We start from the raw sequence: 26,177 nt of genomic DNA on the forward strand, positions 1-26,177 counted from the left end.
ATTAAATTTGTCACTCTGATTTTTGTTGCTTTCCTTCTGTAAAAATTTTCTTTGTATCTTTTTAACCCTTTTTACAGTGTGCATCAATATATATTTCCCTCGAATCTTAATTTAGTTTCAGAGTTTTCATCTTGAAATTCTTAGTTCCTGCATTGCAGTTTGTTCTTATGCCCTTTTTATATTTCTTTTTGCGTCTTATAATTCTTTACTGTTTTTTTGGGCATTTCATTTTCTTGCAATTGAATTTTGTTTTCAGTGGTCATTGCATTTAAGTGTCTTGAATAAATGAGATAATAATGAAATACATGTATCACGAAGTTTGGGAGTAAAGTGATAGGTGGCATCAGAATTTTTCACACAGTTGAGATATGGGAAAAAGACTGGAAATAAATTATTTGCATCGATATGTCCTGATGACAATTTTAAAGAAAACAAAAAACATGTTTGCATAAATTGAAGAATTATTTCCCTGTGTTGTGATTGAGAGGTTATGTTGGGGTAGGGGGCGATGATAACTTCCTCAATGGCTCAAGGGGACGATTCTTTCAAAAAGGTTAAGAACCACTGATATCGATGAAATATATCTTATAGATTTGCTAATCAGTCAGCTGAGGTGTGCACGAAAGATACCACTGAGATAATGACAGACTTTAACTATCCTGACATCAACTGGGAAACAAACTCTGCATCAAGTATAAACCATCTTAATGGCAGCAAGGTATGAAGGTCATCCAAGCTGCCAACTAAACAGGCAAATTGGAGCAATATAGGAAGTTCCTGAAGATGGATTATCACTTTAGCGACAACAGCAAATGAATCACTTCATACAGTGTGTAGTAAAGTAATAGCACTCCTAATAGAATCATAGAATCTTTGCTGTTAGATATGGACTAGATTGAAGAGGCAGGACAACAGGAGAGGGAAAAGATCTCTTTTATTCTGCTCCAAGTAAAGACTGCCGCCAGGTGTGCCTGCTGTTCTTTTTACAGGCTGCTGTCCCCAACTTTAGCCACTGACAGCTGTTCATTTTCCCGCCTAGAAAATGAACCAAGTCTGACGTCATTGACTTTTCCCCATTGAATATCTAACACCCCTCCCCTCCTGGAAGAAGCATTCATCCAATCAGCTCTCACTCACAGAACATAATCATGTAAGTAGGTGGGACTCCTGTGTGTGTGACTGGACCTTCACAGTTCAGCCTCACCAGTGGCGGCGACCTGACTAGTTGGGTCTGTTGTCACTCCAGAGCCAGCCCTTTGAACTGCCCGGGGCTGGCTTCAACGAAATAGAGGGCTCTGAGTTTCTTTGCTGGATTCCCCGCCCCCAGCTGTTATCCTGCAGTGTACTAGAGTTTGAATTCTGCCCTAAAGTGGGGAGGCTTGTGTTTTCAGCATTTTTAGTTGTCAGAGTTGGTCTTTCCTCTCTGTATTGGATTTCTGTCTCTGAGGCTTTCTGGTCGTTCTGATCCCGATCCAATCATCCCCGGAGTTGATCTATGTGTCTACTCCATATTTTCCCATCTTCTAGTTCTACAGTATAAGATTGGGAGCCTGTGACTTGCATTACTCATGCAGGGATCCATGGGGGGGGGCCTGCATAGTTGTGAGCATAGACCGATTGGCCTATGTTCAAATTTCTACATTTAGTTGTCGAATCTATGGGTGTGCTTGGATTGTAGTGTGGGTGTCATCTATCTAGCTCTGATCTTAACTTCCGTCCCATTAAAAGTTCTGCTGGACTTCTATGTGTGGCAGCCAAGGGTGTGATATGTTGTATCATTAAGAATTTGCCTATTTTCATTTGCCATTCCCCTGGTCCCATTTTTGCTAAGGTTTCCTTTGTGGATCTTACTACCCTCTCTGCTTGCCTGTTATTTTGGGGGTGACCTGGTGCTGATAATGCATGGTGGATTCCCTGTTCAGCTAGAAAGCATTCAAAATTGTTTGCTATGAATTGGCCCCCGTTATCTGATACCACAACATCTGGCAATCCATGTCTGGCAAACAATTTCCTCAATACCTTAATCACGGCATCTGCTGTGGTTTTCATGATTGTTACTTCCACCCATTTTGAATATGCATCAACGGTTATTAGAAATGTTTGCCCTTGCATTGGCCCTGCCAGGTCTATATGTATTCTAGACCAAGGTGCTTTTGGTGATTCCCATTCTAGGGTTGGTACCGAAGGGGTGCGGGTCTGGATTCCTGACAAGGCAAACAAGCTGCAACTCATTTTTTAATTTCCTTACCCATTCCAGGCCACCAGGTATAACTTCTGGCTAATGCTTTCATTCGTACTTTCCCTGGGTGGCCCTCATGCAACATTCTTTAAGACTTGTTCTCTCAGCTTCTCAGGTATCACAACTCTATCCCCCCACAACAAACACCCTTTAATTACAGACAGTACATTTTGCCAGATTTTAAACAGTTTAAAGTCACCTTCCAGTGCTTCTTCTGGCCATCCCCTCAACACCCAGTTTAAAATACATGCCAGAGTTTTGTCTTTGGCTGATTGTTTGGCTATTTCTGATACTGTGATAGGGCTGGTGGTGATGTCTTCATTGAGAAGTATGGATGTGGCTGGAGCTGGGTCTTCAATAGGTTCTGGAAGGGGGCAATGGCTGAGTGCATCTGCATGAGTTATGGTCTTGCCTGGTCGATGTATAAGGCAATAGTTATATGCAGCTAAGAAAACAGTCCATCTTGTCATTTTGGGGGATATTGTGTTTGGTGCTGGTTTGTTTCCTGCTACAATGCCTAGGAGTGGTTTGTGGTCTGTGACTAGTTCAAATTGTCTCCATAAAGATATTCGTGAAATGCTTAATGCCTGCTACTGCAGCTAGTGCTTCCTTATCTAGCTGGCTATAATTCCATTCAGCTTTGGATAAAGTCTTTGAGTATAAAACAATGGGTGCTTCTCTGCCATTTGGGAATTTATGGCTGAGAACGGACCCTACCCCAAAGGGGGATGCATCACATGTTAGTGAAAGAGGTAATGTTTCATTATATTGTAGCAGAACACTGTTAGAAGTTAGAACTCCTTTCATGGTTTCAAATGCAGTTGTTTCTCTGTATCCCTAAGTCCATTCTGCTTTTTTATCAAGAAGTCTGTGAAGTGGTTCAACAACTGTCACTTTGTGTGGTAGAAAAATACTGTAAAAGTTTAAAAGTCCCAGGAAAGCTTGTAATTCTGTTTTGTTTGTTGGAGTGGGAGCTTCCTTAATTGCTTTTATTTTACTATCTGTGGGGTGTATACCTGTCTCATCAATTAGATATCCCAGAAATTCAACAGAAATTGGTACTGCTATGTGGCATTTCTCTTTTTTGATTTTAAGGCCAGCTTCTTAAAATCTGTTCAGGGCTAGCCTTAATCGTTGTTTAAGTTCTCTGCTGCCATGAGGACATCATCAAAATAAGGTACCACCCCCACAATGCCCTGTAGTAGGCATTCCATTAAGCTTTGAAATAGTCCTGGAGCTATGCTTACCCCAAATTGCAATCTTTTGCATTTGAAAGCACCCCTGTGGGTTACAATGGTCTGAGCTTCTGCTGTTTCTTCATCCACAGGTAACTGCTGATAGGCTTGAGCCAAGTCTACTTTGGCAAAACAATTTCCTTTTCCTATTGAATGCAACAGATGTTGTACTACTGATACTGCTCTGTTGCAATGCGATCTTTATGGAAATTTTATAATCCGCACAGATTCTAATGGACCCATCCGGCTTAACTGGGGTGACTATAGGGGTCTCCCACTTAGCGTGATCAACTGGCTCTAGGACTCCTTGGGCTATTAGTTTATCTAATTGTTCATCCACCTTGGGCATCAGGGCAAAAGGGAATTGCCTTGGTTTCATTCTGACGGGGAACTTTTGGATCAAGGTTGAAAGAAATAGGGGTCCCCATATACTTATACCTAGGCTCCCATCAAAAACATCCTTGAATTCAGTCTGTAGGTCCTCTTTCATTTGATTGTAGTCTACTGCTTGCATAGTGTGGATGGTCACCTCCACTCCTATGGCTCTAAACCTATTGCTTGGTAGAGTGACTTGGTACTTCTTTGTTCACGATAGTTAAAGGCAATTCACCGGTGTTCTGAATTTTACTGGAAAAATTCCTCTTCCTAATATGGGAATTCTGTTTCCTTGGTAGTCTTTTAGTATTAAATGTTGTGGTTTTAGTAATTGTCTGGTTATGCCAGGGATTGCTTCCTTTTGTGTCCAGGACACCATAGATATGTAGGATCCAGAGTCAATTTCCATATCACAAGGTTTTTCTCCTATTATCACTATGATGTTGAATTTCTTTGATTGATGGGGGTCAGACTGCCCCACTATTGTGTGCTCATAGTCTCTGTCCCTCTCCATTCTGTAGTTTGAATTTGGCAGTTTCTGGAATCCCCTTTGTTGTGGACCACGTGGCTGATTAGGGAAACCTGCTTGTCTCTGATTGGGGTATGCTGGCAGATTTGCTCTGCTAGCTTCAGCAATATGCCCCCTTCTCTCACATCTGCAGCAGATTGCATCCCTGAATTTGCAAACTGCCTGGGGGTGGTTTCCTTTGCAGCTTGCACACCACAGGTGTCTTTGGCTCGTCCCCGGGGGCCCTGATCTTCTATCTGGTTTCACTCTATGTATTTCTTCCTCCTCTTCGGAGAGTTCGCCAATCTCCTCCTCTCCCTGATATTTGCTGGTCGTCCCCCATGCTGAGTGAATGCCCTCAGACTTCTCAATTTTGGTTGTTGGTTTGTCTGAAATTTCTGCTGCCCAGGCTTCCTCTATTACTTCTTTTAAAGGGTTAGGGTTAGGGATGCTAGATTACAAAGGAAGCTAATAGCTAAAAAGAGATGCTTTTTTTAGCTATTAGCTTCCTTTGTAATCTCAGGTCCCTCATTCCAACTACAATTCTATCTCTTAAAGTTATTTCCACATTTTCAAACTCACAGCCTGCAGCAATATCTCGCAGGTTTGTAAGGTAATCATTTATGGTCTCACCTGGTTTCTGTTCTCTGCAGTAAAAGTCAAGTCAGTGAGCTAGTGATGATGATGCAACAAGAGCATAACATTCTTCTAACATCTTCTGTAATTCTTTCCATTCCATTGTTTCCACATCTTTGGGTGCAGCTAGGGTTCTAGCTGTTTTGTAGAGGCGATTCCCACAATATCCCAGGAATAGAGCTCACTTCCTCTGTTTTGTTGTATCATGCAGTGAATTTGCTTCTATAAACATTTGAAATTGTCCTATGTATGCAACCCAGTCATGCCTTGTTGGATCAAAAGGTTCTGGTTTAGCGTGGGTGGACATTTTGATGATCAGCATGGTGATAGAAGAATTCTGTTGTAAGAAATTATCTGTCTACACCTCGTTTCCTTTGCTCTCTTCTAGAATCCCATCCTTGTCGCCAGTGTTAGATATGGGCTAGATTGAACAGGCAGGACAATGGGAGAGGGAAAAGATCTCTTTTATTCTGCTCCAAGTAAAGACTGCCGCCAGGTGTGCCTGCTGTTCTTTTTACAGGCTGCTGCCCACAACTTTAGCCACTTCCCACCTAGAAAATGAACCAATGGAGGAAGTCTGACATCACTGACTTTTCCCCATTGAATATCTAACATTTGCTGCTCTTCTCTGGACTTTTTCCAGGGCATTAGCATCTTTTTTGAACCATGGTAACCAGAACTGGAAGCAGTATTCCAAATGTGGCCTCACCAGTGCAGTATGGAGTGGCACTATCGTTCCCATGCTTTGCATGCTATTCCTCTCTTGATGGTGTAATGGGACAACTCACCATGTCCAATTCACCACAGCCACTCATTGTGGGTCAAATCAAATCATGACCAGTGTAATGTCATGTTAATCATTTCATTCAGTTACTTTTATTATTGGTGATCATGTTTTCATCAAAATTATTGTAATTCTTGTAGTTCTGGATTGACTTTATTTTATTATTATTGTTCTGTTGAAATTAATTTAACTTTTGTATTTGTTGAAGTGTCCTGTGGCGAGTTGTCCTGCAGCACGTTGGCTATGGCCACAGTGAGTTGACTGTGGTGAATTGGACGTGGTGCAAGGACCAGCCTCCCGCACCTTCAAAATATAAGTATGAACCCTTGAAAACTTTGTATTTAAAAAGGAATCTTTTTATTGAAGAGGGGTAAAGCAGGTCAAAATTCAAAGCAGGTCTGGGGTCCCTCAGGGCATCCAAGTAAGATAAAGGGAATTAGAACCCGTTTCTGAAGTCTGATGTGGATTCCACCAATCCGCAGGTGTGAACATGTTATTATCCCACCATCTCTGAGAAAGCAGATAAAGAAAGGTTCCCAGGAGTTATCTTCCGGTGCTGCAATCCACATGGCCCCTTCTCCCCTTACATCCCTCAAAGAGGTGAGATTTTTCCAGGCATCTGGGACACCAGGCAACAGTTATAAATCATATAAAAGGTTATACAAAGCTGATGTAAGAAATAAAATATTTAGGATACATGGAGAAGAAAAGAATTAAATGTATCAAATCCAACCCCCCTTTTCTTCCATCAAAGAATAGCAGATACACAGATCTGAAATGTGGTGAGTTTTTCCATTACATCAAGAGAGGGAGCATGATAAATGATAGTGCCGCTCCATACTGTACTAATGAGGCCACACTTGGAATACTGCTTCCAGTTCTGGTTACTATGGTTCAAAAAAGATACTGATGCCCTGGAAAAAGTGCAGAGAAGAGTAGCAAAGATTCTACTATTCTATCAGGAGTGCTATTAGTTTGCTACACACAGTATTAAATTATTCATTTGCTATTGTTGCTAAAGTTTAACAGATTAACAGAGTTGAAAGGGACCTTATAGGTCATCTAGTCCAACCCCCTGCCCAAGCAGGAGACCCTACATCATTTCTGACAGATGGCAGTCCAGTCTCTTCTTGAAAGCTTCAGTGATGAAACTCCCACAACTTCTGAAGGCAAGCTGTTCCATTGTTTGATTGCTCTCACTGTCAGAACATTTCTCATTTCCAGGTTGAATCTCTCCTTCTTCAGTTTCCATCCATTACTCCTTGTCTGGCCTTCAGGTGCTTTAGAAAATAGATTGAGCCCCTCCTCTCTGTGGCAGCCCCTCAAATATTGAAACACTGCTATTATGTTTCCCTTTGTCTTTCTCTTCACCAGACTAGCCAAGCCCAGTTCTTGTAACCATTCTTGATATGTTTTAGTTTCCAGTCCCCTAATCATCCTAGTTCTTCTCTGCACTTTTTCTAGAGTCTCAACATCTTTTTTATAGTGTGGTGACCAAAACTCAATGCAGTACTCTAGGTGTGGTTTTACTAAGGATTTATAGAGTGGTATTAGTACCCCACTTGATCTTGATTGTATCCCTCTGTTAATTGCCTGTTAAAGATTTTACTTTTCTTTACATTAAATTTCATTTTGTTAAATAGGGCCCAGTGTTCATTTTGTTAAATAGGGCCCAGTGTTCAAGCCTATCATCTAGAGCAGGGATGTGTAACTTGCATTGTCACGTGACATATTGCGGCTTTTCACCCTTTGCTAAACCAGGCATCAGTGTGGCCAGTGCATTCAACCAATGGAACAGCTCACCTTCGGAAGTTGAGGGAGTGTCATCACTTGAGACTTTCAAGAGATTGGACTGCCATTTGTCAGAAATAGTGTAGGGTCTCCTGCTTAGGTGGAGGGTTGAACTAGATGACCTATAAGGTCCCTTCCAATTCTGATTATCTGTAAAGCATGCGGACCGTGAGTTTGACAGCCCTGATCTAGAGTGTTGTTGTCTATTCCTGCCAGCTTAGTATCATCCGCAAATTTGGTAAGTTCCCCTTCTATTCCTTCATCTAAGTCATTTATGAAGATATTGAAGAGTACTGGGCCTAAGATAGAACTTTGTGGTACCCCACTGCTTACTGCGATAATCCATTGAAAGTGATAATCCATCTTCAGGATCTTCCTATATTATTCCAGCTTGCCTGTTTAGCTGGCAGCTTGATGACCTTCATACCTTGCTGCTATTAGGATGCTATATACTTTCAACATTCTTTGCTCATTATCACCTACCATGATGAGACAGCATCACCAACTGGAGAGGACTTGCCATCCTAATTACTAACAAATCTTTAAACTTTTGTTATTGCTATGATCAGGTAGTTTTTAAATGCTGGATTTGTAGAGAGATCAAGATTCCATAGCTTAGGAAATGCTGCATCTTATGGAATTGTAGAATAATCAGTTGAGTTATATTAAATTTCAATGGAACTTAAGAATGCACAAAAGGTGTAGGTTTATTTAAAGACCCTCTTGCTTACATAGCTCACCTGCCCATTTCTACCAGGATCAGCATCTGTTTTTTCTCTGGACTCTCTGCAAGAGGAACAATACCTATGGTAGAAAACAGTACATGAAAAAAAGAAATACAGGAACGTGTGAAGCATCCATTTTTAGCCAAGTCAAAATAAGACTGTATTAAGGGGCAGCTTTTTTAAAAAAAAGTTTTTAATTTACAATCTGTGGTTTCAATCATCAGTAAAAGTATAAAATAAACCTTTGACAGAGATTTCAGTAGAACAGCAGTCATCAACCGGTGGGCCGTGGCCCACTGGTGGGCAGTGAGAAAATTTTGGTGTGCTGCAGAGAAATCTCATCCCCAGAGCACCCCCCCAAAACAATTAATCCAAGCTGCACAGAAACACAAGGCTGCGCCGCCCATATGGCCTGGTGGAACTCTCTCCTCCCACTCACTCCTTACCCGGCAAACTTGCCTGCTAAATTGCTATTTTTCCTTTTTCCAACCATCAGCTGTTCTGCTTTGCGGAGAGATTTAGATTAGCTATAAAGCAGAAAATGTTGCATTTCTTGCTTTCTAGCTAATCTTTGGATCTTCGGCTCTGCTTTTGAACTTCCCTTAAGACTGAAGGTTCTATTAGTCAGTGCAGACACACGGCAAGCAAATTTTATGTGACAGACTGAGCTAGCTGATGGCAGATAGATAGATCACTGAATGATTCTGTGAACAACTCAATCTGCCAGCCTGCTTTACCTGATTTTGGGTAAAAGTTGCTCCTTTTTTTAATAAAAAAAAATCAATATTTATATAAATATTTATAATATTTACATACTAGCCACGCCCACCCAGTCACATGACCACCAAGCTACACCCACAAATTAGGCCATGCCCACAGAACTGGTTAGTGGTCCCTGGGATTTGAAATTATGAGTTTGGTGGTCCCTGAGATCCAAAAGGTTGGTGACCCCTGCAGTAGAACATACAGTGCAACAGAACTCGCTACATTGTTTCAGACGCTTTTAGAGTGTCTATTCTGCAAAAGTACAGTTGGGAGAACAGTATGATACCATGAGAGTAATGGAATGTTTAATAACTGAAAAAAAACAGCTTAACATAAAACTAATCTGTTTTACCAGAATACTGGTATGGGAGAGGCAAACTATTTACTCTGATGGAAACACAATCAAACTTGCAATATGCTATATAACTGCTGAAGCAGGAAAATATTAATGGATGTATTTTTAGGTTTTTATGATAAGACTGTTGTGGATACCAAGTCAAAGTCAATCAAACAACTAAAAGCAATTATTAGTATCTAGTATCTCTAGGTGTAGGTGGTTGATGCTATCCTTTTTTCATTTGTCAGAGAAAGATCTGGACTCACTGAGTTCTTGAAGCTGCCTTAGATTGATGCTGTCCTCAACTGCTCCCTCTTCTTCTGGACAAATGAAGAGATGAAACTTCTGGAGGATGAAGAAACCTTGAAACCACTGATTGGGTTTTAACATTGATTTGTAGCAGAGTCTACCTACCCTTTGGAATTCATAGCCCAGCAGACAATGACAACTGAGAGGGGTGAACCACTGCAAAAGAAGATACCAGTTCTGAAAAGGATATGTTGAACAAAACATGCAAACTCATTATGGCTATATTTATTTACATATGGATAATTTATTATCATATCATCCTCTCTATTACAGCACAAAGTCAAAACAAGCTAATTCTCACAAAATTAAATACAAATACAATTTAAAATAATTGAATATTACAGACATAAGGGAGCAATTTCAATTTATAAAAACACAGGTAGCCTCAGCAATATAAATAGTAAAAATTCCAACTCAGAATGATTTGTTATATGCTTTATGTCATACTAAGTATTCCAAGTGTTGCCCAGCAAGTAAGTTATAATCAGTGGTGGAATTGAAAATATTTTACTAACGGTTCTGTAGGCGTGCTCTTCGCTCTGCCACGCCTATCAGCTGAACTACAAACAAAGCAAATATAGGACAGGAAAGGGTGGGGGTAGACGGGCCTAACTGCTGACCAGCGCTACTGGATCGCTAGAATTGGTGCAAACTGGCAGCATACTACCACTGCTTATTATCCTCTGAAAATACAGTACTGACAAAAATAACATAAGCACAAGCTGAGATAGTATTAGGAATTGCAAATGAATAAAGCTATGTGGGAAGATAGTTTTAATGTAAAGGCATGTAGAATTTATATTTGTAGTGAATTTGGCTTGAAGGGATTTTCTACAAAAGAAGCTCGGGAATATTTGAGGATAAAGAAAAACAACTTCACCTATTGATTGTTGAGTTTATAATGCACCTGATACATAATAGAGTGGTCTAATATAGTAGAAGAGGAGGTACGCTCTCCTCTGAATTTCTCGTGAACATTATTTCTCACCATTACCTTGCCAATAGCACTGGCCCAAGACTGTAGATTACTGGAATCATCACCTACCCACTGCTGTATTCGTTCATTGCTCAGATACAGTTCTAGCATGAAGCAAAACCTGTTTGTAGCAAACAAAAATATCATTGTGAATATATATCCAGTAAAACAATTTATCCACTTAAATATTGAAAAGATAAAAAGAAACCATAACGTAATGGGGTAATTAATCTATTAATCTTAATTTTGAAATTTATTTTATGCATTATAATTTATTGTCATAAATGATTATTCTTATTATTATGATTTGTTGCACAATCAGCCAGATATTCAGACTGGATTTGGCATTTTGTCTACCTATCAAGCCCTTACCAAGGACCTGGGATAGGCCAATCTGGATGTTTGATGGTGTTACAGATATTGTTGCAGGAGGTAAGCTGTTCTGAGTAAAGCTGCTTTTGCAGTTGATTGATGATGAATTTGTCAAGTGGTACTCCAGTTGTTTTGGGATTGCACCAAAGGTGCTTATTACTATTGGTACTACCTTTGCTTACTTTTGCTACACTCATTGCTATTTGTATTTTGTTATCGTCTCCAGTTATTCCTATTCTATTCTGTTGTCTCCAGGTACTGCTATCCAATTTTTTATCTTTCTGATCAACAACTGTTAAATCTGAGGAGTTAATGTGGCAGGTGCCTGTTTGAATTTTAAGGTTCCAAAGCAATTCAGTTTTTTTCCTTTTCTATTACTTTATTTTATGATCCCATCAGTTCTTGCTTGCAGGCAAATGATATTTCTTGTATATTTTCCAAGCACCATTGTTGCTACTTTGTCATGCCATTACTTGTAGTAAGTCTGTAAGATCTTCTTGCAACAGCTAACCAGGCAGTCCACTGTTTCTTCAGCTTCTTTGCATAGGCAACATTTGCTTTCTATTGGTGTCTTTTCAATTCTGGCATTGTTTATTTATTATTTATTTATTTGATTTGTCAATTGTTTACAAGATAATAAGTATAAGTGTATACATAGTTATGAATACATGAAATGGGTACATATAAGAAAAATAAAAGAAATAAAAGAAACAATAGGACAGGGACGGTAGGCACATTGGTGCGCTTATGCACGCCCCCTACAGACCTCTTAGGAAAGGGGTGAGGTCAATAGTAGACAGTCTAAGGTTAAAGTTTTGGGGGTTTGGGGAAGAAACTACAGAGTCGGGTAGAGTATTCCAGACATTGATCACTCTGTTGCTGAAGTCGTATTTCCTGCAATCAAGCTTGGTGCGGTTAACCTTGAGTTTGTATCTATTGTGTGCTCTTGTGTTGTTATGGTTGAAGCTGAAGTATTCATTGACAGGTAGGACATTGCAATGTATGATTTTATATACCATGCTTAAATCAGACCGAAGACGGCGTAATTCAAGGTTTTCTAGTTCTAGAATTTCAAGTCTGGTGGCATAAGGTATTCTACAATGAGTAGAGGAGTGGAGAACTCTTCTTGTGAAATATTTCTGGACTTTCTCAATTGTGCTAATATCAGGTACGTAATGTGGGTTCCAGACTGATGAGTTGTATTCAAGTATTGGTCTAGCAAATGTTTTGTATGCTCTAGTTAGTAGTGTGATATTACCAGAGAAAAAGCTATGTAGGATTAGGTTAACAACTCTTAATGCCTTTTTGGCTATGTAGTTGCAGTGGGCTCTAGCACTTAGATCATTAGAGATGAGTATTCCAAGGTCCTTTACAGAGCCTGGATCATCAACAAGATCTTGACTATTCAGCTTGTATTTTATTTTCTGATTTTTTTTGCCAATATGCAAGACAGAGCATTTATTTGTTGAGATTTGAAGTTGCCATTTGTTTGACCATTCTGATACATAGTCAAGATCTTTTTGAAGGGTAGCAGTATTGTCTGTGGTATTGAACAGCTTTACATCATCGGCGAAAAGAACGCAGTTGCTCTTAATATGATCACAGAGGTCATTTGTGTAGAGTATGAAAAGAGTTGGTCCTAGAACACTGCCTTGGGGGACACCACTATTGACAGGTACAGAATTTGATAGGACGCTCCCAATTTTGACCATTTGTTGTCTGTTTGACAGGAATGCTTCTATCCAGTTATGCAGTTGTCCAGAGATACCATAGGATTTTATTTTTAGGAGTAGTTTGTCATGTACCACTGAACCAAAGGCTTTACAGAAGTCTATGTAGATTGCGTCTATTGCTTTGCCCTGATTGAGTTGTGTCCTCCATATGTTTTTGCAGTGTAAGAGTTGCAGATTACAGGATAGTTTTTTTCTGAAACCAAATTGTTTATTAGAGAGTAGGTTGTTTGTCTCTAAGTGGAGGATGATGGATTGGTTAATTATTGATTCCATGACTTTACAGGTGACGCAGCATAAGGGGATTGGTCTGTAATTTTCAACTAGGCTGGGGTCTCCCTTTTTGAAGATGGGGATGACCGTGGCTTGTGACCATAGGTTAGGCAAGGAACTGGTCCTGAAAGATTTTTCAAAGATTATGCTTAGAGGTTTGGCTATGGCAGTGGGTAGCTTTTTTAAGAAGTAGGCACATATTCCATCCGGTCCAATAGATAGAGATGGTTTTAGATTGCAAAGTGCTTTTTCAACATTGTCTTCTGTAAAATCAATATGTATTAGATCATTGTAGTTATCTGTGGTTCGGCTAGGAAATACTGGGCATGATCCATTGCTGTTTACAAATACTGAGCCGAAAAATGTGTTAAAGATGTTGGCTTTAATGGTGTCGTCGTTGCAGTCTTTACCATTAGGTCCTATCAGGGGTGGGATGGACCTTGAGTCTTTTAGTTTGTTGTTTACAAAATTGTAAAAAGCACGGGTGGAATTGGTGCTTAGAAGGTTTTCCTCTTGTTTAATGTGATAATTGGTGCATTCGGTCTTTATCTGGTGGCATAAATTTTTGTATTGGCTTTTGAAATTGGCAACGTGACCAGATTTGTTTTTCTGCCAGAGTGATCTCTTTTTGGATTGAAGTTTCCTTATTGTTATGGGTAATCTGTTTTTTTGTTTTGTTGTGGGAGTTGTTGTTGGTACATATAGTTTGATGACTCTTTTGACTTCAAGTAAAAATATGTTGTAATGGTCTTCAACAGTATTGCATCCAGTGAATAGAGATTGCCAATCAAGGGATGAGAGATTGTTGTCTATAAGATCATAGTTGCCTTTTTTGAAGTTATAATTGGGGATTACGTCATTGTGATGGTTTTTGTGTGGACGTATGTTGAGACAAAAGTCAATCATATTGTGGTCACTGCTGGAAAGCGGTTCTTTAGTTTGTATTCCGTAAATTAAATTCAAACTATTGCAGAAGATGAGATTGAGGCAGTTGTTTAGTCTAGTGTTGTTGGTTACTAGTTGTTCCAGTCCCAGATTTGTAACAGCATTGTAGAAGGTTGTGTGTATGGTTTCAGTTGTACATTCATTTAGGGTCCAGTCAATATGAGGTAGATTGAAATCACCAAGAAAGATAAAAGGGTATGGGCAGGATGCTGCCCATGTTAGTAATGTATTTAGCTTGTTTACATGTTCGATGTCATAATCAGGTGCTCTGTAACATAGTAAGAATTGAATTGTGATATTTAAGGATAGTTCACAGATAATGGTCTCAGGAAGAGCAAGCTCCTGGGTAACTTGGATATTTTTTAGATGTAAGGACTTTTTATAGAAGAAAGCAACACCACCTCCTCTACGAATTTCACGATCTGATCGGTAAACATGATAGTCTCTTACTGTGGTATGGAGTCAGGGAGAGATGCATTGAGCCATGTTTCACAGACAAATATAATGTCGAATTTAGCCATATTTAGTAGGAGGAAAAATTCAGGTATTTTATTTACAAGGCTTCTTGCATTGAGTAGCTTGCATTTAAGGCCAGCAGTAGTTGGAATTGAGGTAGTTAGGGGCGTGCGTGCCTAGTCTTGGGTGATGGTGGGTTGGTTGAGGTAGGGTTGTGGTTGAAGGTTAAAACTGAGTTGCGGTATGTGTGACTTACTTTTGATACAGTCAGCATGGTAGTCAACGTACAGGTCCTTCTCTCCATTGTCTAGACGTTTTTTGAGTTCAGTACGGAGTACACGGGAGCGGGCACATTGCTGTATGGTTAGGTCAGGGCGACAACGGAGGTTCTTATAGTTGGTGTTGGTTTTGACGAGTGAATTTATAGTGTAAATGAATTTGCGTTTGCTTGATTCATTTTTGCAAATGACCCTGTATTTATATATAATTGTATGCATATTATCATTATCATTATCATTAAACATGAAACTCAGTCAACTGAATATTTAAAAATGTATCATGAATATCATTGACTGCTGTTGTTGGTTGATATGGGTTGCTGCCAGTATCATAGGTATCAACCAAGTATCTTCTTAAAATGTGCAATGTTCCAAATAGCACAGTTTTTGCAGTTCTGCTGGTGTTATTGCAGGAAGTTGCAATTTCTTGATGTATTTTGTAAAATTCTTGGACATAGTACCAAGTGCCCTGATGACAATCACTGTTTCGTGTTTCATCCATAATCACATGGCCAGGTCACAATATTTTGTGATTTTTTTTCCAGTTCTTTTTCTTCGACTCTGGCATCTCCCAGTATAGCGATATCAATAAATTGTATGCTTTGGTTTTCGACTATTGTGATATCTGGCATGTTGTGTTCCAAATGACGATCCGTCTATATTCAAAAGTCCCACAATATTTTCACCATCTCATTTACAACAATTTTTTCCACTTTATGTTCCCATGACTTTTCGGATACAAGTAAGTCGTATTTTTTATTTAATGACAAGTGGATTAATTTAGCAACTCGGTCATGTCTAGCTTTGTAATCAGTTTGCACAATTTTGCTGCACTCACATATTAACCATCAACTTCAGTTATTATTATTATTAACAACAACAATAACAACAATAACAACAACTTGGTTAATACTTAGGATGCTGGCAGCAACCCATATCAACCATCAGCACCAGTCAATGATATTTGTTATACTTTTTTAAATGCTCAGTTGACTGTTTCATGTTTAATGAACAAAAGTTTATAATAATAATAATAATCTCTCAGTGACTTGTTATTGTTGTTGTCTGTTGCATAGTCAGCCTGATGTTCAGACTGGATTTGGCATTTTTGTTCACTATGACTGGTTTTAAGGGTGTTGCAGATGGCAGCAACATGCTACAAACCTTGTACTATGACAAATAATAATACTAGGGAGTGATGAATAGGGTCAAATGAATGCTTCTGATGAAGCCCCAAACAGATCCTTAAGCTTAAACATAACAATATGCTCTTTTTGACAGAGATCAATCTAATTTTACTTCATTGTTTGTTTGGTACCATCATGAAGCACATGAACCTAGTTTAGCAGGACTAAGAAGTAGAAAAACAGAATGAATCAACTTTCCACAAACCTGTTTGTGGAGCTAGGAATAGCCAACATGTCTGTTCTGTTCACTGCTAAGGAAATCATATCTGCCACTTCAATCTTTACTGTTGGTTCAGGATTCCTTTCAGTCTCATAAAAGAGGAAATATTTTTCCAGTGAGCACCAGATCCTCTGAAACTCTACATAAGCAAGACAGTTAGTGAAAGCCATTTTTAATTAGCCATTAATTATGGATTCCACCATACTCAGACTTACCATCTCTGCTTCTCTTAATTTCTTTGGCAGTGGATGGAACTTTGTATAAGTAGCCACAATGGACAACAGGTTGTATGATCTCATTATAGATTCCTTCTATAGGCAAGGAAAGAATATACATAGAGAAACAGATAAATGATTTAAAAACAATTTGACTTTGTTCAAAGCTAGCAACACTTAAGCTTCATTTTATGTTTTTAAGAGATAATTTTTCATAGTAGGATAGAAAATGTAAGTTTGATGTAAAATCGTGAATAAAATTTAAAACATACATGATTATTTGGCATTTAAAGAATTAATTGCCAAGTCTGGCCAGTATCAGAAAGATATACATAGTTTGATCAAGGAGGAACTACAATTATTTTTATAAGAAATTGAAAACACTTTATAGACTTTTTGTTACAACTGGATAAAAATAAATTGCTGATTTCAGGAATGATTAAAAAGTTTTTATGGGAAGAAGGGAACTATGAAATGGGAAGGTGGATGTTCCATATCGACAGACTTGAAACCCTGCATTCCTATTGGTTCGACTAACCACTACCTGATTGGTCAACCCAGACGATTGTGATTGGCTCGCTAAGAGTCTGCCGCGATTGGTTAATACCGAGCGTGGGAGACTCAAAGCAAAGTCATTGGCTGCTAAAGCCCCGGCTAACTCTATAAAAGAGCCACCGCGGCTGCTATTCTTTCGAGCTGAATCTTGCCGATAAATAAAGAGCTGTTGTTACTGAACCGGAGTCTCTCGTCTTTATGAGCCCAACCCTTCAAATATAACACTGGCGACAAGGATGGGATTGAGAAGACAACGAGACTAACCAGCACGTGGCAAATGGCGCACAGCAACCACCAAGATGGCCAGCAACGCCACGCCACCCGCACTTTTTAATCCAGCTACAGAGGACTGGGAGTCCTACATCGACCGGTTCCAAATGTTCTTGGAATGCAGCAATCTGAAAGATGCTAACGGCAACTGGAAATGGGCTGTATTCCTAACACACTGCGGACCCACTGTTTTTAAAATGGCCAAGGCTTTGGCAAAACCCGCGGATGTCAAGGCAATGGACTGGGACGACCTCGCACCCATCCTCCGAAACCACTACGCTCCAGCCATACCCACACTCATTCGCCAGCACGACTTTTACCAAAGAGACCAGCGCGAAGGTGAGAGCATCAGCAAATTCGTGGCTGATCTAAGGGACCTAGGAGGGTTGTGCGGATTCACAGACCTAGAAGAGGCCATGCGAGATCGGGTCTTCCTCAGCCTAAAAGACCCCACACTACAAAGCAAGCTGATGGCAAAAGGTAGCATCTCCCTCGCTGACGCCGTAGCTGAAGCAACTGCAGCAGAAGCTACCCACAAATCAGCGGCTCAGATGTGATGATCAAATACAACCGACCGCCATCCTGCCAGTGAGACAGCCTCGACACCGGAGAAACACACCACCTCCACCCACCACGGCAACATCGAATCCCCCTCTGACAGCGACTACGAGGAGGAAGAAATCCACCGGCTTCAATCAGAACGCGATCGACAAGACTGGCGGGGTCGTAAGTCAGGGTTCCAGTGCGCTGGATGCGGAGGCGATCACCCCCACTCTGAATACCGTTTCCTTGACGCCATTTGTCAGCATTGCGAGAAGCGGGGGCACATTGCAAAAGTTTGCCGAAATAAACGCAACGACAGTCCCCGGCGCCAAGGCGGCAGCCCTAGACGACGAGACGGCACCCCCCCCAAAGCATCGGGATCGCCAGACTGACAGTCGATGGAGCCGAGACAGCCGGACTAAACATTTCAACGAGGCGCCGCGGAAAGAAGAAACCCATCAAACGATTGTCATCGGCCATTCTTCAACCATAGACGCCCGAAAAGTACGCATGACGGTAAACATCAAAAACCAACCGTGCTCCATGGAGGTAGATTCGGGATCCTACCATGGTCTCCTGGCACACCATCAAGCGCCTAATACCCAGCATACGCTGACACGAACTAAGAGACCAAAAGCTCATTCTCAGAGACTACCAGGGAAACCGCATCCCCGTTACCGGCATCGGGCACTTCAAAGTCACATTCAAAGGCCGCACCAACATATTGCCACTCACCATCATGGACAATGACAGCCCCAGCTTGCTCCTCAAAGCCATCAAGGAAGCCCCCAGACCAAAAAACAAAACGGAGCTTCAGGCATTTTTAGGACTCATTAACTTTTATAATGTTTTCCTACCCCAAAAGGCGACCGTGGCGGAACCATTGCATAGACTATTGGACAAAACCGCCTGCTGGACCTGGGGAAAATGGGAGGAAAACGCCTTTCAACAAATAAAAAACCTCTTAACTTCCGACGCAGTTCTCATCCAGTTTAATGAAACTCTACCACTAACAATTACATGCGATGCATCGCCTTTCGGAGTAGGAGCAATCCTCAGTCACACCTTACCAGACGGAAAAGAGGCACCCATTGCCTTCTTTTCAAGAACCCTGTCCAAACCGGAAAGAAACTACAGCCAGCTGGACAAGGAAGCCTCAGCGATCATCTCCGGAGTGAAAAGGTTCCACGAATACGTCTACGGTAGGACCTTTTCAATTATTACCAACCATAAACCTCTGTTTGGCATATTGGCAGGCAACAGGGCCACCCTGAACATCCTCTCACCTCACCGGACAAGGTGGTCCGAGTTCTTAGCCGCTATAATTACCAGCTCATACACCGCCCCGGCAAGGACATTTTGCACGCCGATGCTTTGAGCCGCTCACCCTTTCCGGACATACTAGACGACCCAGCACCCACCACTCAAGCCCTCCAAATACCCAGCCCACTCCTCACTGCGCCAGACATTGCTCACGAGACAAAAAAAGACAGGCAGCTGGTGCGAGTCTTAAGTTGGGTAGAACGGGGTTGGCCAGAAAATGATAAAGACGAATGTTTTAAAGCCTTCAGAAGCCGGCAAACTGAACTCTTTGCTCAAAAAGGGTGCATTCTTTGGGGAGATTGGGTGGTGATACCTGAAACATTACAAACCACAGTGCTGGAAATGCTGCATGAAGGGCACCTGGGCATCGTCTGGATGAAAGCCCTGGCAAGAAGTTATGCTTGGTGGTCAGGGATGGACAAGCAGATTGAGACATGGGTCGCAGCTTGCAACAGTTGCCAACAAACGTGATGCACCCCCCCCAGCACCACCCCTGGAATGGGAAACGCCCAGGGGCCCCTGGTCCCGAATCCACCTTGATTTCGCTGGCCCCACTCATGGGCACACCTTTCTGATAACCGTAGATGCCTATTCAAATTGGCTGGAGGTCTGCACTATGAAAAAAACAACCACAGAGGCCGTCATAGCCAAACTTAACAAACTCTTTGCCACACACGGGTTGCCAGATGTGATAGTCTCTGACAATGGGCCACAGTTCACCGCACTGGCATTCGAACAATACCTAGCTGCCTGAGGCATCAGACATGCATTGACATCTCCCGCTCACCTGGCGGCAAATGGGCGGGCGGAACGGATGGTTCAATTTACAAAAAAAACCATACAAAAAATTGAGGATGGCAATATCCAAGAAAAAATCAACAAAAGGTTGCTCATACAACATATCACGCCTAACACAACCACTAACAAATGCCCAGCAGAACTACTTAAGGGCAGAAGACTCCGCTCGCCACTAGACCGGTTGCATCCCACTTACAATCCGGAGAAAACCCCCGGCTCCACCAGCCGACATCGCGCATTGAACATCGGCGACACCGTTTTCGCAAAAAGTTTCACCGGGGACTCCCTCTAGGTACCCGCACGAATCACCCAAAAAACCGGACCCAGGTCATACCACCTAGAAACCACCAATGGGCGAAGCTGGAAGCGCCATATCGACCAGCTACGGTCCAGGCTAGGCAGCACAGACCTTAACAAAGAAATCAGAGGGGTGGGGGGACCCCGAACATTGAAAAAGAAAAAAACTCAATACAAACAGAACACCCCCCAAGCAGGAACCAAACAATAAACCAACCAAACTCACCTGAATATACAGAGCCGTTGCAGACAGGTGCTTCACTGGAGAGGAGTAGCCGGACAAGCTCAACCAGCCCAGAGAGTCCAGGCGGGAGCAGCAGAGAGAGCGACTCAACCAACCTGGGCGAACCAGGCGGGAGTCGCAGCTATAGGCCCAGCTCTCCCTTCCAGGCGGTTCCATCAGGAGAGTTGGGAGCGACGCAGAGCCCATCTGAACCGGCCGACGACCAGGGACTAAATGAAGCGCGCAAGTCAAGTAGGCAGGAATGGAGACCCGCCTACCTACACAACTACGTCACCCCGCCCCTTGGACAATACCAAGAGGAGAGGGGTGTTCCATATCGACAGACTTGAAACCCTGCATTCCTATTGGTTTGACTAACTGCTACCTGATTGGTCAACCCGGACTATTGTGATTGGCTTGCTAAGATTCTGCCACAATTGGTTAATACCAAGCACGGGAGACTCAAAGCAAAGTCATTGGCCGCTAGAGCCCTAGCAAGCTCTATAAAAGAGCCGCCGCGGCTGCTATTTTTTTGAGCTGAATCTTGCCGATAAATAAAGAGCTGTTGTTACTGAACCGGAGTCTCTCGTCTTTATGAGCCCAACCCTTCAAATATAACAGTGGAGATGGTGATTATCATTTTTGTAACTGCGGCAAACAATATCAGAAGTTGCTTCTTTAGATATCTTTCTTTTTCTTGCTTTTTGTTATTTACCTTTTTTACACTTTTATATTTGTTCTTTTCTATCTCTTCTTCTATGTTTCTGTAGAGAAACATCATTGCAAAATCTTTTAATAAAAATTATTTTTTAAAATAAAAGATAATACATAACACTTAGTGAAGTAAAATTTTATGTCCAAAAAGATTGTATCCTGTTTTCTTCATACAAGGAGTCCTTGACTTATGAAAATTGGGATTGGAAGCTCTGCCTCTAAGCAGTGTGGTCACTAAGTGAGTTGTGCCCAATGTTATGTCCTTTTTTATGGTGGTTGTTAAGCAAATCTGCCTTCCCCCATTTACATTGTTTGTTAGAAGCTCCCCTGGGAAGGTCACAAATGATCTCAGAATTCTTCAATTGTTATAATGTTGTGATAGTGGAAAATATCTGTTGTAATAGATGCCAGTCATCAAGTGCCTCAATTCTGATCACATGAACACAAGGGCACTGCAACAGTTGCAAGTGTGAGTCACTTTTTTCAGTGCCATTTAAGAGTTATTAAATGAATGATCATAAATTGAGGACTACTTGTAGAGCATAGAATAAGGTAGTTACCTGAATAACGAGTATGCACACTGCTGGACAAGGGCTCAGTTTTCCAAATAACACAGCTACCTCCCATTTCAACTTCTATGGTGCTTGAAAAAAAATTCACCATTTTTTTAAGTAATCCTGGCCCAGACACAGCTGCACATAGAGCCTATTAAAAGGAAAAAATAATTACTCAAGATAATCAAGTTCCTATTAGAATATCACAAATTGCAAATAAAAACTGTAAGAAAAGCTATTATGCAACTGTTCAGGTAATAATGGCAACATGATTGACCACTGCATTAGAATTTGTACATGTGAATTTAGTTAATATTATTTAGCTAACACTATGACATTGCCATAAGTGTATACTACAGACCACACAACCAAACTTTTTGTTAATCAGTTATCTGAGGTGCGCAGGAACCACACTAAAATAGTAATGGTCCTGATATCAACTGTGAAACAAAATCTGCACCAAGTTGGAGATGCTATGATCCAGGTTGCCTAGGCAGAGGCAGGCATCAATCAAGTCCTTTATTGCTCTATTAAATTCCACAACAAAGAGCCCTATAATGCCTGGTAAGCCTCCACCCCACACTTCCCTGAAGGTAGCCACCTTTAGTTCCACAAACAAAAGCCAAAAAAACAACAAAACCAATTCACAAAGACAGAGAGGACGTCCAAGGAGAAAGCTCATGGGGCAACATCCAGGGTCAAGGTCCAAAGGGCAAGGGAAGTCCACAGGGTAAAGCAAGTCCACAAGGCCAAAGGCCAGTTCACAAGGCAAAGACAAAGCACAGGGAGAAACACGAGTCAAGGCTGAGTTTTTCCAAACCCAGGAGAGCATAAGCTAAAGCAAACAATTGTTCCTGACAAAGACATATTCCCCCCAGCTTCTCCTTAAGTCAACCCATGCTACAGTGGGTGTTCCTTGGGAAGAGGGGCGGGGCGAACTTCTCCTGAGCAGCCTTGCAGACCTCCTTTCAGCTTGCCTTTGTTCTATTCTCTGTGTGCTCAGATTGAATGGTGGAGACAGTTCTTCCTCATCAGAAGAGATCTGTTGCCTCTCAGCACCACTGCCTGTCTGCAGCCAATCCTACCCTGTGTCTGTGAGGATAGGCAGCTCTCTGTTCAGTCAACCCCCACCCCCCAATACCTGAGGAGCCTGTGATAGCATTGTCCTCAATTCTGGGACTCTCCAGACATTCCAGGGGAGCCATGCCATCCCCATCAGATGGATCCAACTCCTTCTCCTCCTCCAAACCAGGATCCAATGGGACCATGATAGGAGATCAAATTATACAGAAGATTGAAGTTCCAGGAACCTCAGGGGAGAGTGGTCATGTCATATTGGAATTCAATATAATGTAGGCACATGCAATAGAGCAAAGTCAAAGTAGTGGTTTAGACTTCAAGAAAGCCGATTTCAACAAATTTAGGGAAAGAACTCAGGAAGGATTTCATGGATGAAAAGGGGGTAAAGAACTCAAGCAGCTTGGGAAACTCTGAAAAATGAGACTATAAAAAGCCCAGTCTAATACAATACCACTAAGAAAGAAAAATAAGAGACTCTAGATGAAACCAGAAAGTTTATATAAAGAACTGTCTAATAAATAGATAAAGAAGACAAGTATGAAAAATGGAAACAAGGACATATAATAAAGAAGAATAGGAGCAAATAATCAAATCTTCAAAGATAAAATCAGGAAAGCAAGGCCCAGAAAGGATTTATCACAAACTTGCAACAAATGTCAACAACAATGACAATGACAATGATGACAATTATTATTATTATTATTATTATTATTATTATTATTATTATTATTATTATTATTATTATTACATGGAAAAAACAAGAAGGAAGTTGAAGAACCAATTGGTCTACTAATGGGAAAATGTGGCAATGAGAGGAGAGTAGCAGGGAGAAAGAAAAACTGCTTAATTCATTCTTTGAGACTCTAGAACAGGGGGTCAAACTCGTGGTGTCATATTGTCATCACATGATGTGTTGTGACTTTTCCCCCTTCACTAAAATGGGGGTGGGCATGGCCATTGTGTGACGCATCTGGCCCATGGGCTGTGAGTTTAACAACGCTGCTCTAGAGGGACTGCAGAGAAGAGCAACAAAGATTATTAGGAGACTGGAGATGAAACGGATGAATGGTTGCAGGAACTAGGCATATCTGGTCTAACAAACAGAAAGATTAAGGTTGACATGATATCAGTCTTCCAATACTTGAGGGACTATCGCAGAGAGGAGGGGTGAACCTATTCTCCAAAGCACCTGAGGGCAGGATAAGAAGTAATGGACTGAAGCTGATCAAATAGAGATCCAGCCTTGAAATAAGGAGAAATTTCATGTCAGCGAAACAACAATTAATCAGTGGAACAGCTTCCCTCCAGAAGTTGTGAAAGCTCCATCTCTGGAGGTTTTTTAAGCAATTGGACAGCCATTTATTTGGAATGGTATAGGTCTCCTTCCTGAGCAAGGGGTTGGACAAAAAGATCTCCAAGGTTCCTTCCAACTCCGTTATTGTGTTATTTTGTAATTTCTAATTCTATGAGATGTTGAAGAAAAATTCTTCAATGCATAAATACATACCTGCAGAATGCTTTCTTGACTGTTATATTGAGGGTGTAGCATGCGGAAGCATCCATAGCGGTATTTATTGATGATGAAATCTTGTCTCTGCTTAGTGTTAGCATCAGGATACAAGACTTCAGAAGCTGGGAGGTGTGCAGCCCAAAATTTATTTGCTTGCCTATTCCCTAGCATGATGAACAGCTTTAAAGAAGACAGCAATAAAATTACACTAGAGAACTATGACACTGGATGAACAAAAACACTCTATATATTAAAGAAATATATCTCATCCTAGATCCAGATCCCCAATCTGTGGCCTATTTGCAAATGGGCCATGTGAGTGGCAGGCCAGCATGCACACATATGTGTGCAATGCCTGGCTCATGCAAATGGCAAGCACCAGCACTCACAACACCACTCACATTAGCGGTGGGTGTCAGTGCCTCCTATTCACACAAATGAATCAGTGCATGCCTGCACGCACCTGCCCCTCACATAAAACCATAATCCTCCCCACCCCCCGTGCACTGGGATGCCAACACAGAGTGATTGGGGAACTCTTCCTGGATAAATCCCAGTGTATACCTTTTCAATCCCACTTTTCCACACCTGGGCAATTCTAAAATTTCAGATTGATTGTATCACTTCCCAATGCTAGATCTTTGGAAAAAACTTCATACCTGGACCATCTCATTGCTCCAAATACTTGTGTCCAGCTTCAGACTCTGCACCTTAGAAATCCTGGAACCCAGGCTCCGATGCAAACCTGTAAATATAGAAAAAGAGACACAAGAATTTCCAAAGGGTATACATGCATCTCACCGCAATTTTCATGGGATTCAAACTCAGAATCAGATCAAAAGGAAGTTCTTATCTCAGGATATATAAATCTCCTTCTACATCAGGGGTGTCAAATTCAAGGCCTGAGGGCCAGATCCATCCCACAGCCAATGAAACCAGAGCTTGGGAAGGCTGTATGCAGCCTTCCTGGTCTCTGTTTTTGGCCGTGATGGCCTCTTGCAACCCTCTCCAAGTGAAAAAGGAGCTTGGGGAGGCTATGTGCAGCCTGCCCAGACTGTTTTCAGCTACAACAGCCTCCTGCAATCTTCTGCCAGCAAAAATGAAGCTCTGTTTTTGCTGGCAGTGGCTCCAGGAGGACATCACGGCTGAAAAGAGAGCCTTGATGAGTGACATCAAGCTGGCCACGCCTACCCTGGCCATGCCCCCCAGCACCCCATGGTCAAACACAGCCCTGATGTGGCCCTCAATGAAATCAAGATTGACACCCCTGTTCTACATGAGCTTATATATCACTTATTACATGGAAATGTCACTTTTGTAAGTGGGTTTTTCTAGAATCATTCTGGGCAAACACAAGTACAAAAATAATAAAGAATAAAATGTAGATATAATTTTTTTCTCCTGTTGATTATGATTTATTTCAGAATAATTTCAATGGGTTTCCCACAGAATAGAATACTTTATTGGCCAAGTGTGATTGGACACACAAGGAATTTGTCTTTGGTGCATAAGCTCTCAGTGTAGATACAAACAACAAAGTATATAATCATAAAATACTAATGGAAAAGGTAGTAGAAAAGATGAGAAGATAATAGTAATACACCTATACTACATGGATAAATATCCTTAGACATAAGATAGTACTGAGCTCATTAGATGTTCAGCAGAGTGATGGCATGAAGGAAAAAAATGTCTTTGTGTCTAATTATTTTAGCATGCAATGCCCTATAATGTCCTGAGACAAGGAATTGAAACAGTTCATGTCCAGGATGTGATGGGTATAGATATTTTCTCAGCCCTCTTTCTGACTTATATAATATATGTGTCAGTGGAAGGCAGGTTGGTTGCAATTGTTTTTTCTGCAGCCCTAACTATCCATTGAAGTCTATACCTGTCCTGTTTTGTTGCTGTATCAAACCAGATGGTTATAGAAGTACAAACGGCAGACTCAATA

The 26,177-nt window shown here is 41.2% G+C and overlaps 1 protein-coding gene across 1 annotated transcript in view; it reads right to left on the bottom strand.

Moving 5' to 3' along the window:
• Positions 1–26,177, bottom strand: part of ARAP3 (ArfGAP with RhoGAP domain, ankyrin repeat and PH domain 3) — a 185,556-nt gene that overhangs the window by 106,541 nt on the left and 52,838 nt on the right. The window contains exons 12-19 of the mRNA XM_026718719.2: positions 24,883–24,968; positions 24,221–24,403; positions 21,640–21,784; positions 16,357–16,452; positions 16,127–16,280; positions 10,699–10,801; positions 9,662–9,860; positions 8,309–8,372 (exon numbers count right to left, since the gene is read on the bottom strand). Coding sequence (XP_026574504.2) covers positions 8,309–8,372; positions 9,662–9,860; positions 10,699–10,801; positions 16,127–16,280; positions 16,357–16,452; positions 21,640–21,784; positions 24,221–24,403; positions 24,883–24,968 — 1,030 coding nt within the window. The remainder of the gene's footprint in view (positions 1–8,308; positions 8,373–9,661; positions 9,861–10,698; positions 10,802–16,126; positions 16,281–16,356; positions 16,453–21,639; positions 21,785–24,220; positions 24,404–24,882; positions 24,969–26,177) is intronic.

Source organism: Pseudonaja textilis, chromosome 3, assembly GCF_049901715.1.
Source record: "Pseudonaja textilis isolate UNSWEBS1 chromosome 3, rPseTex1.2, whole genome shotgun sequence".
In the NCBI taxonomy this organism is placed as follows: domain Eukaryota; kingdom Metazoa; phylum Chordata; class Lepidosauria; order Squamata; family Elapidae; genus Pseudonaja; species Pseudonaja textilis.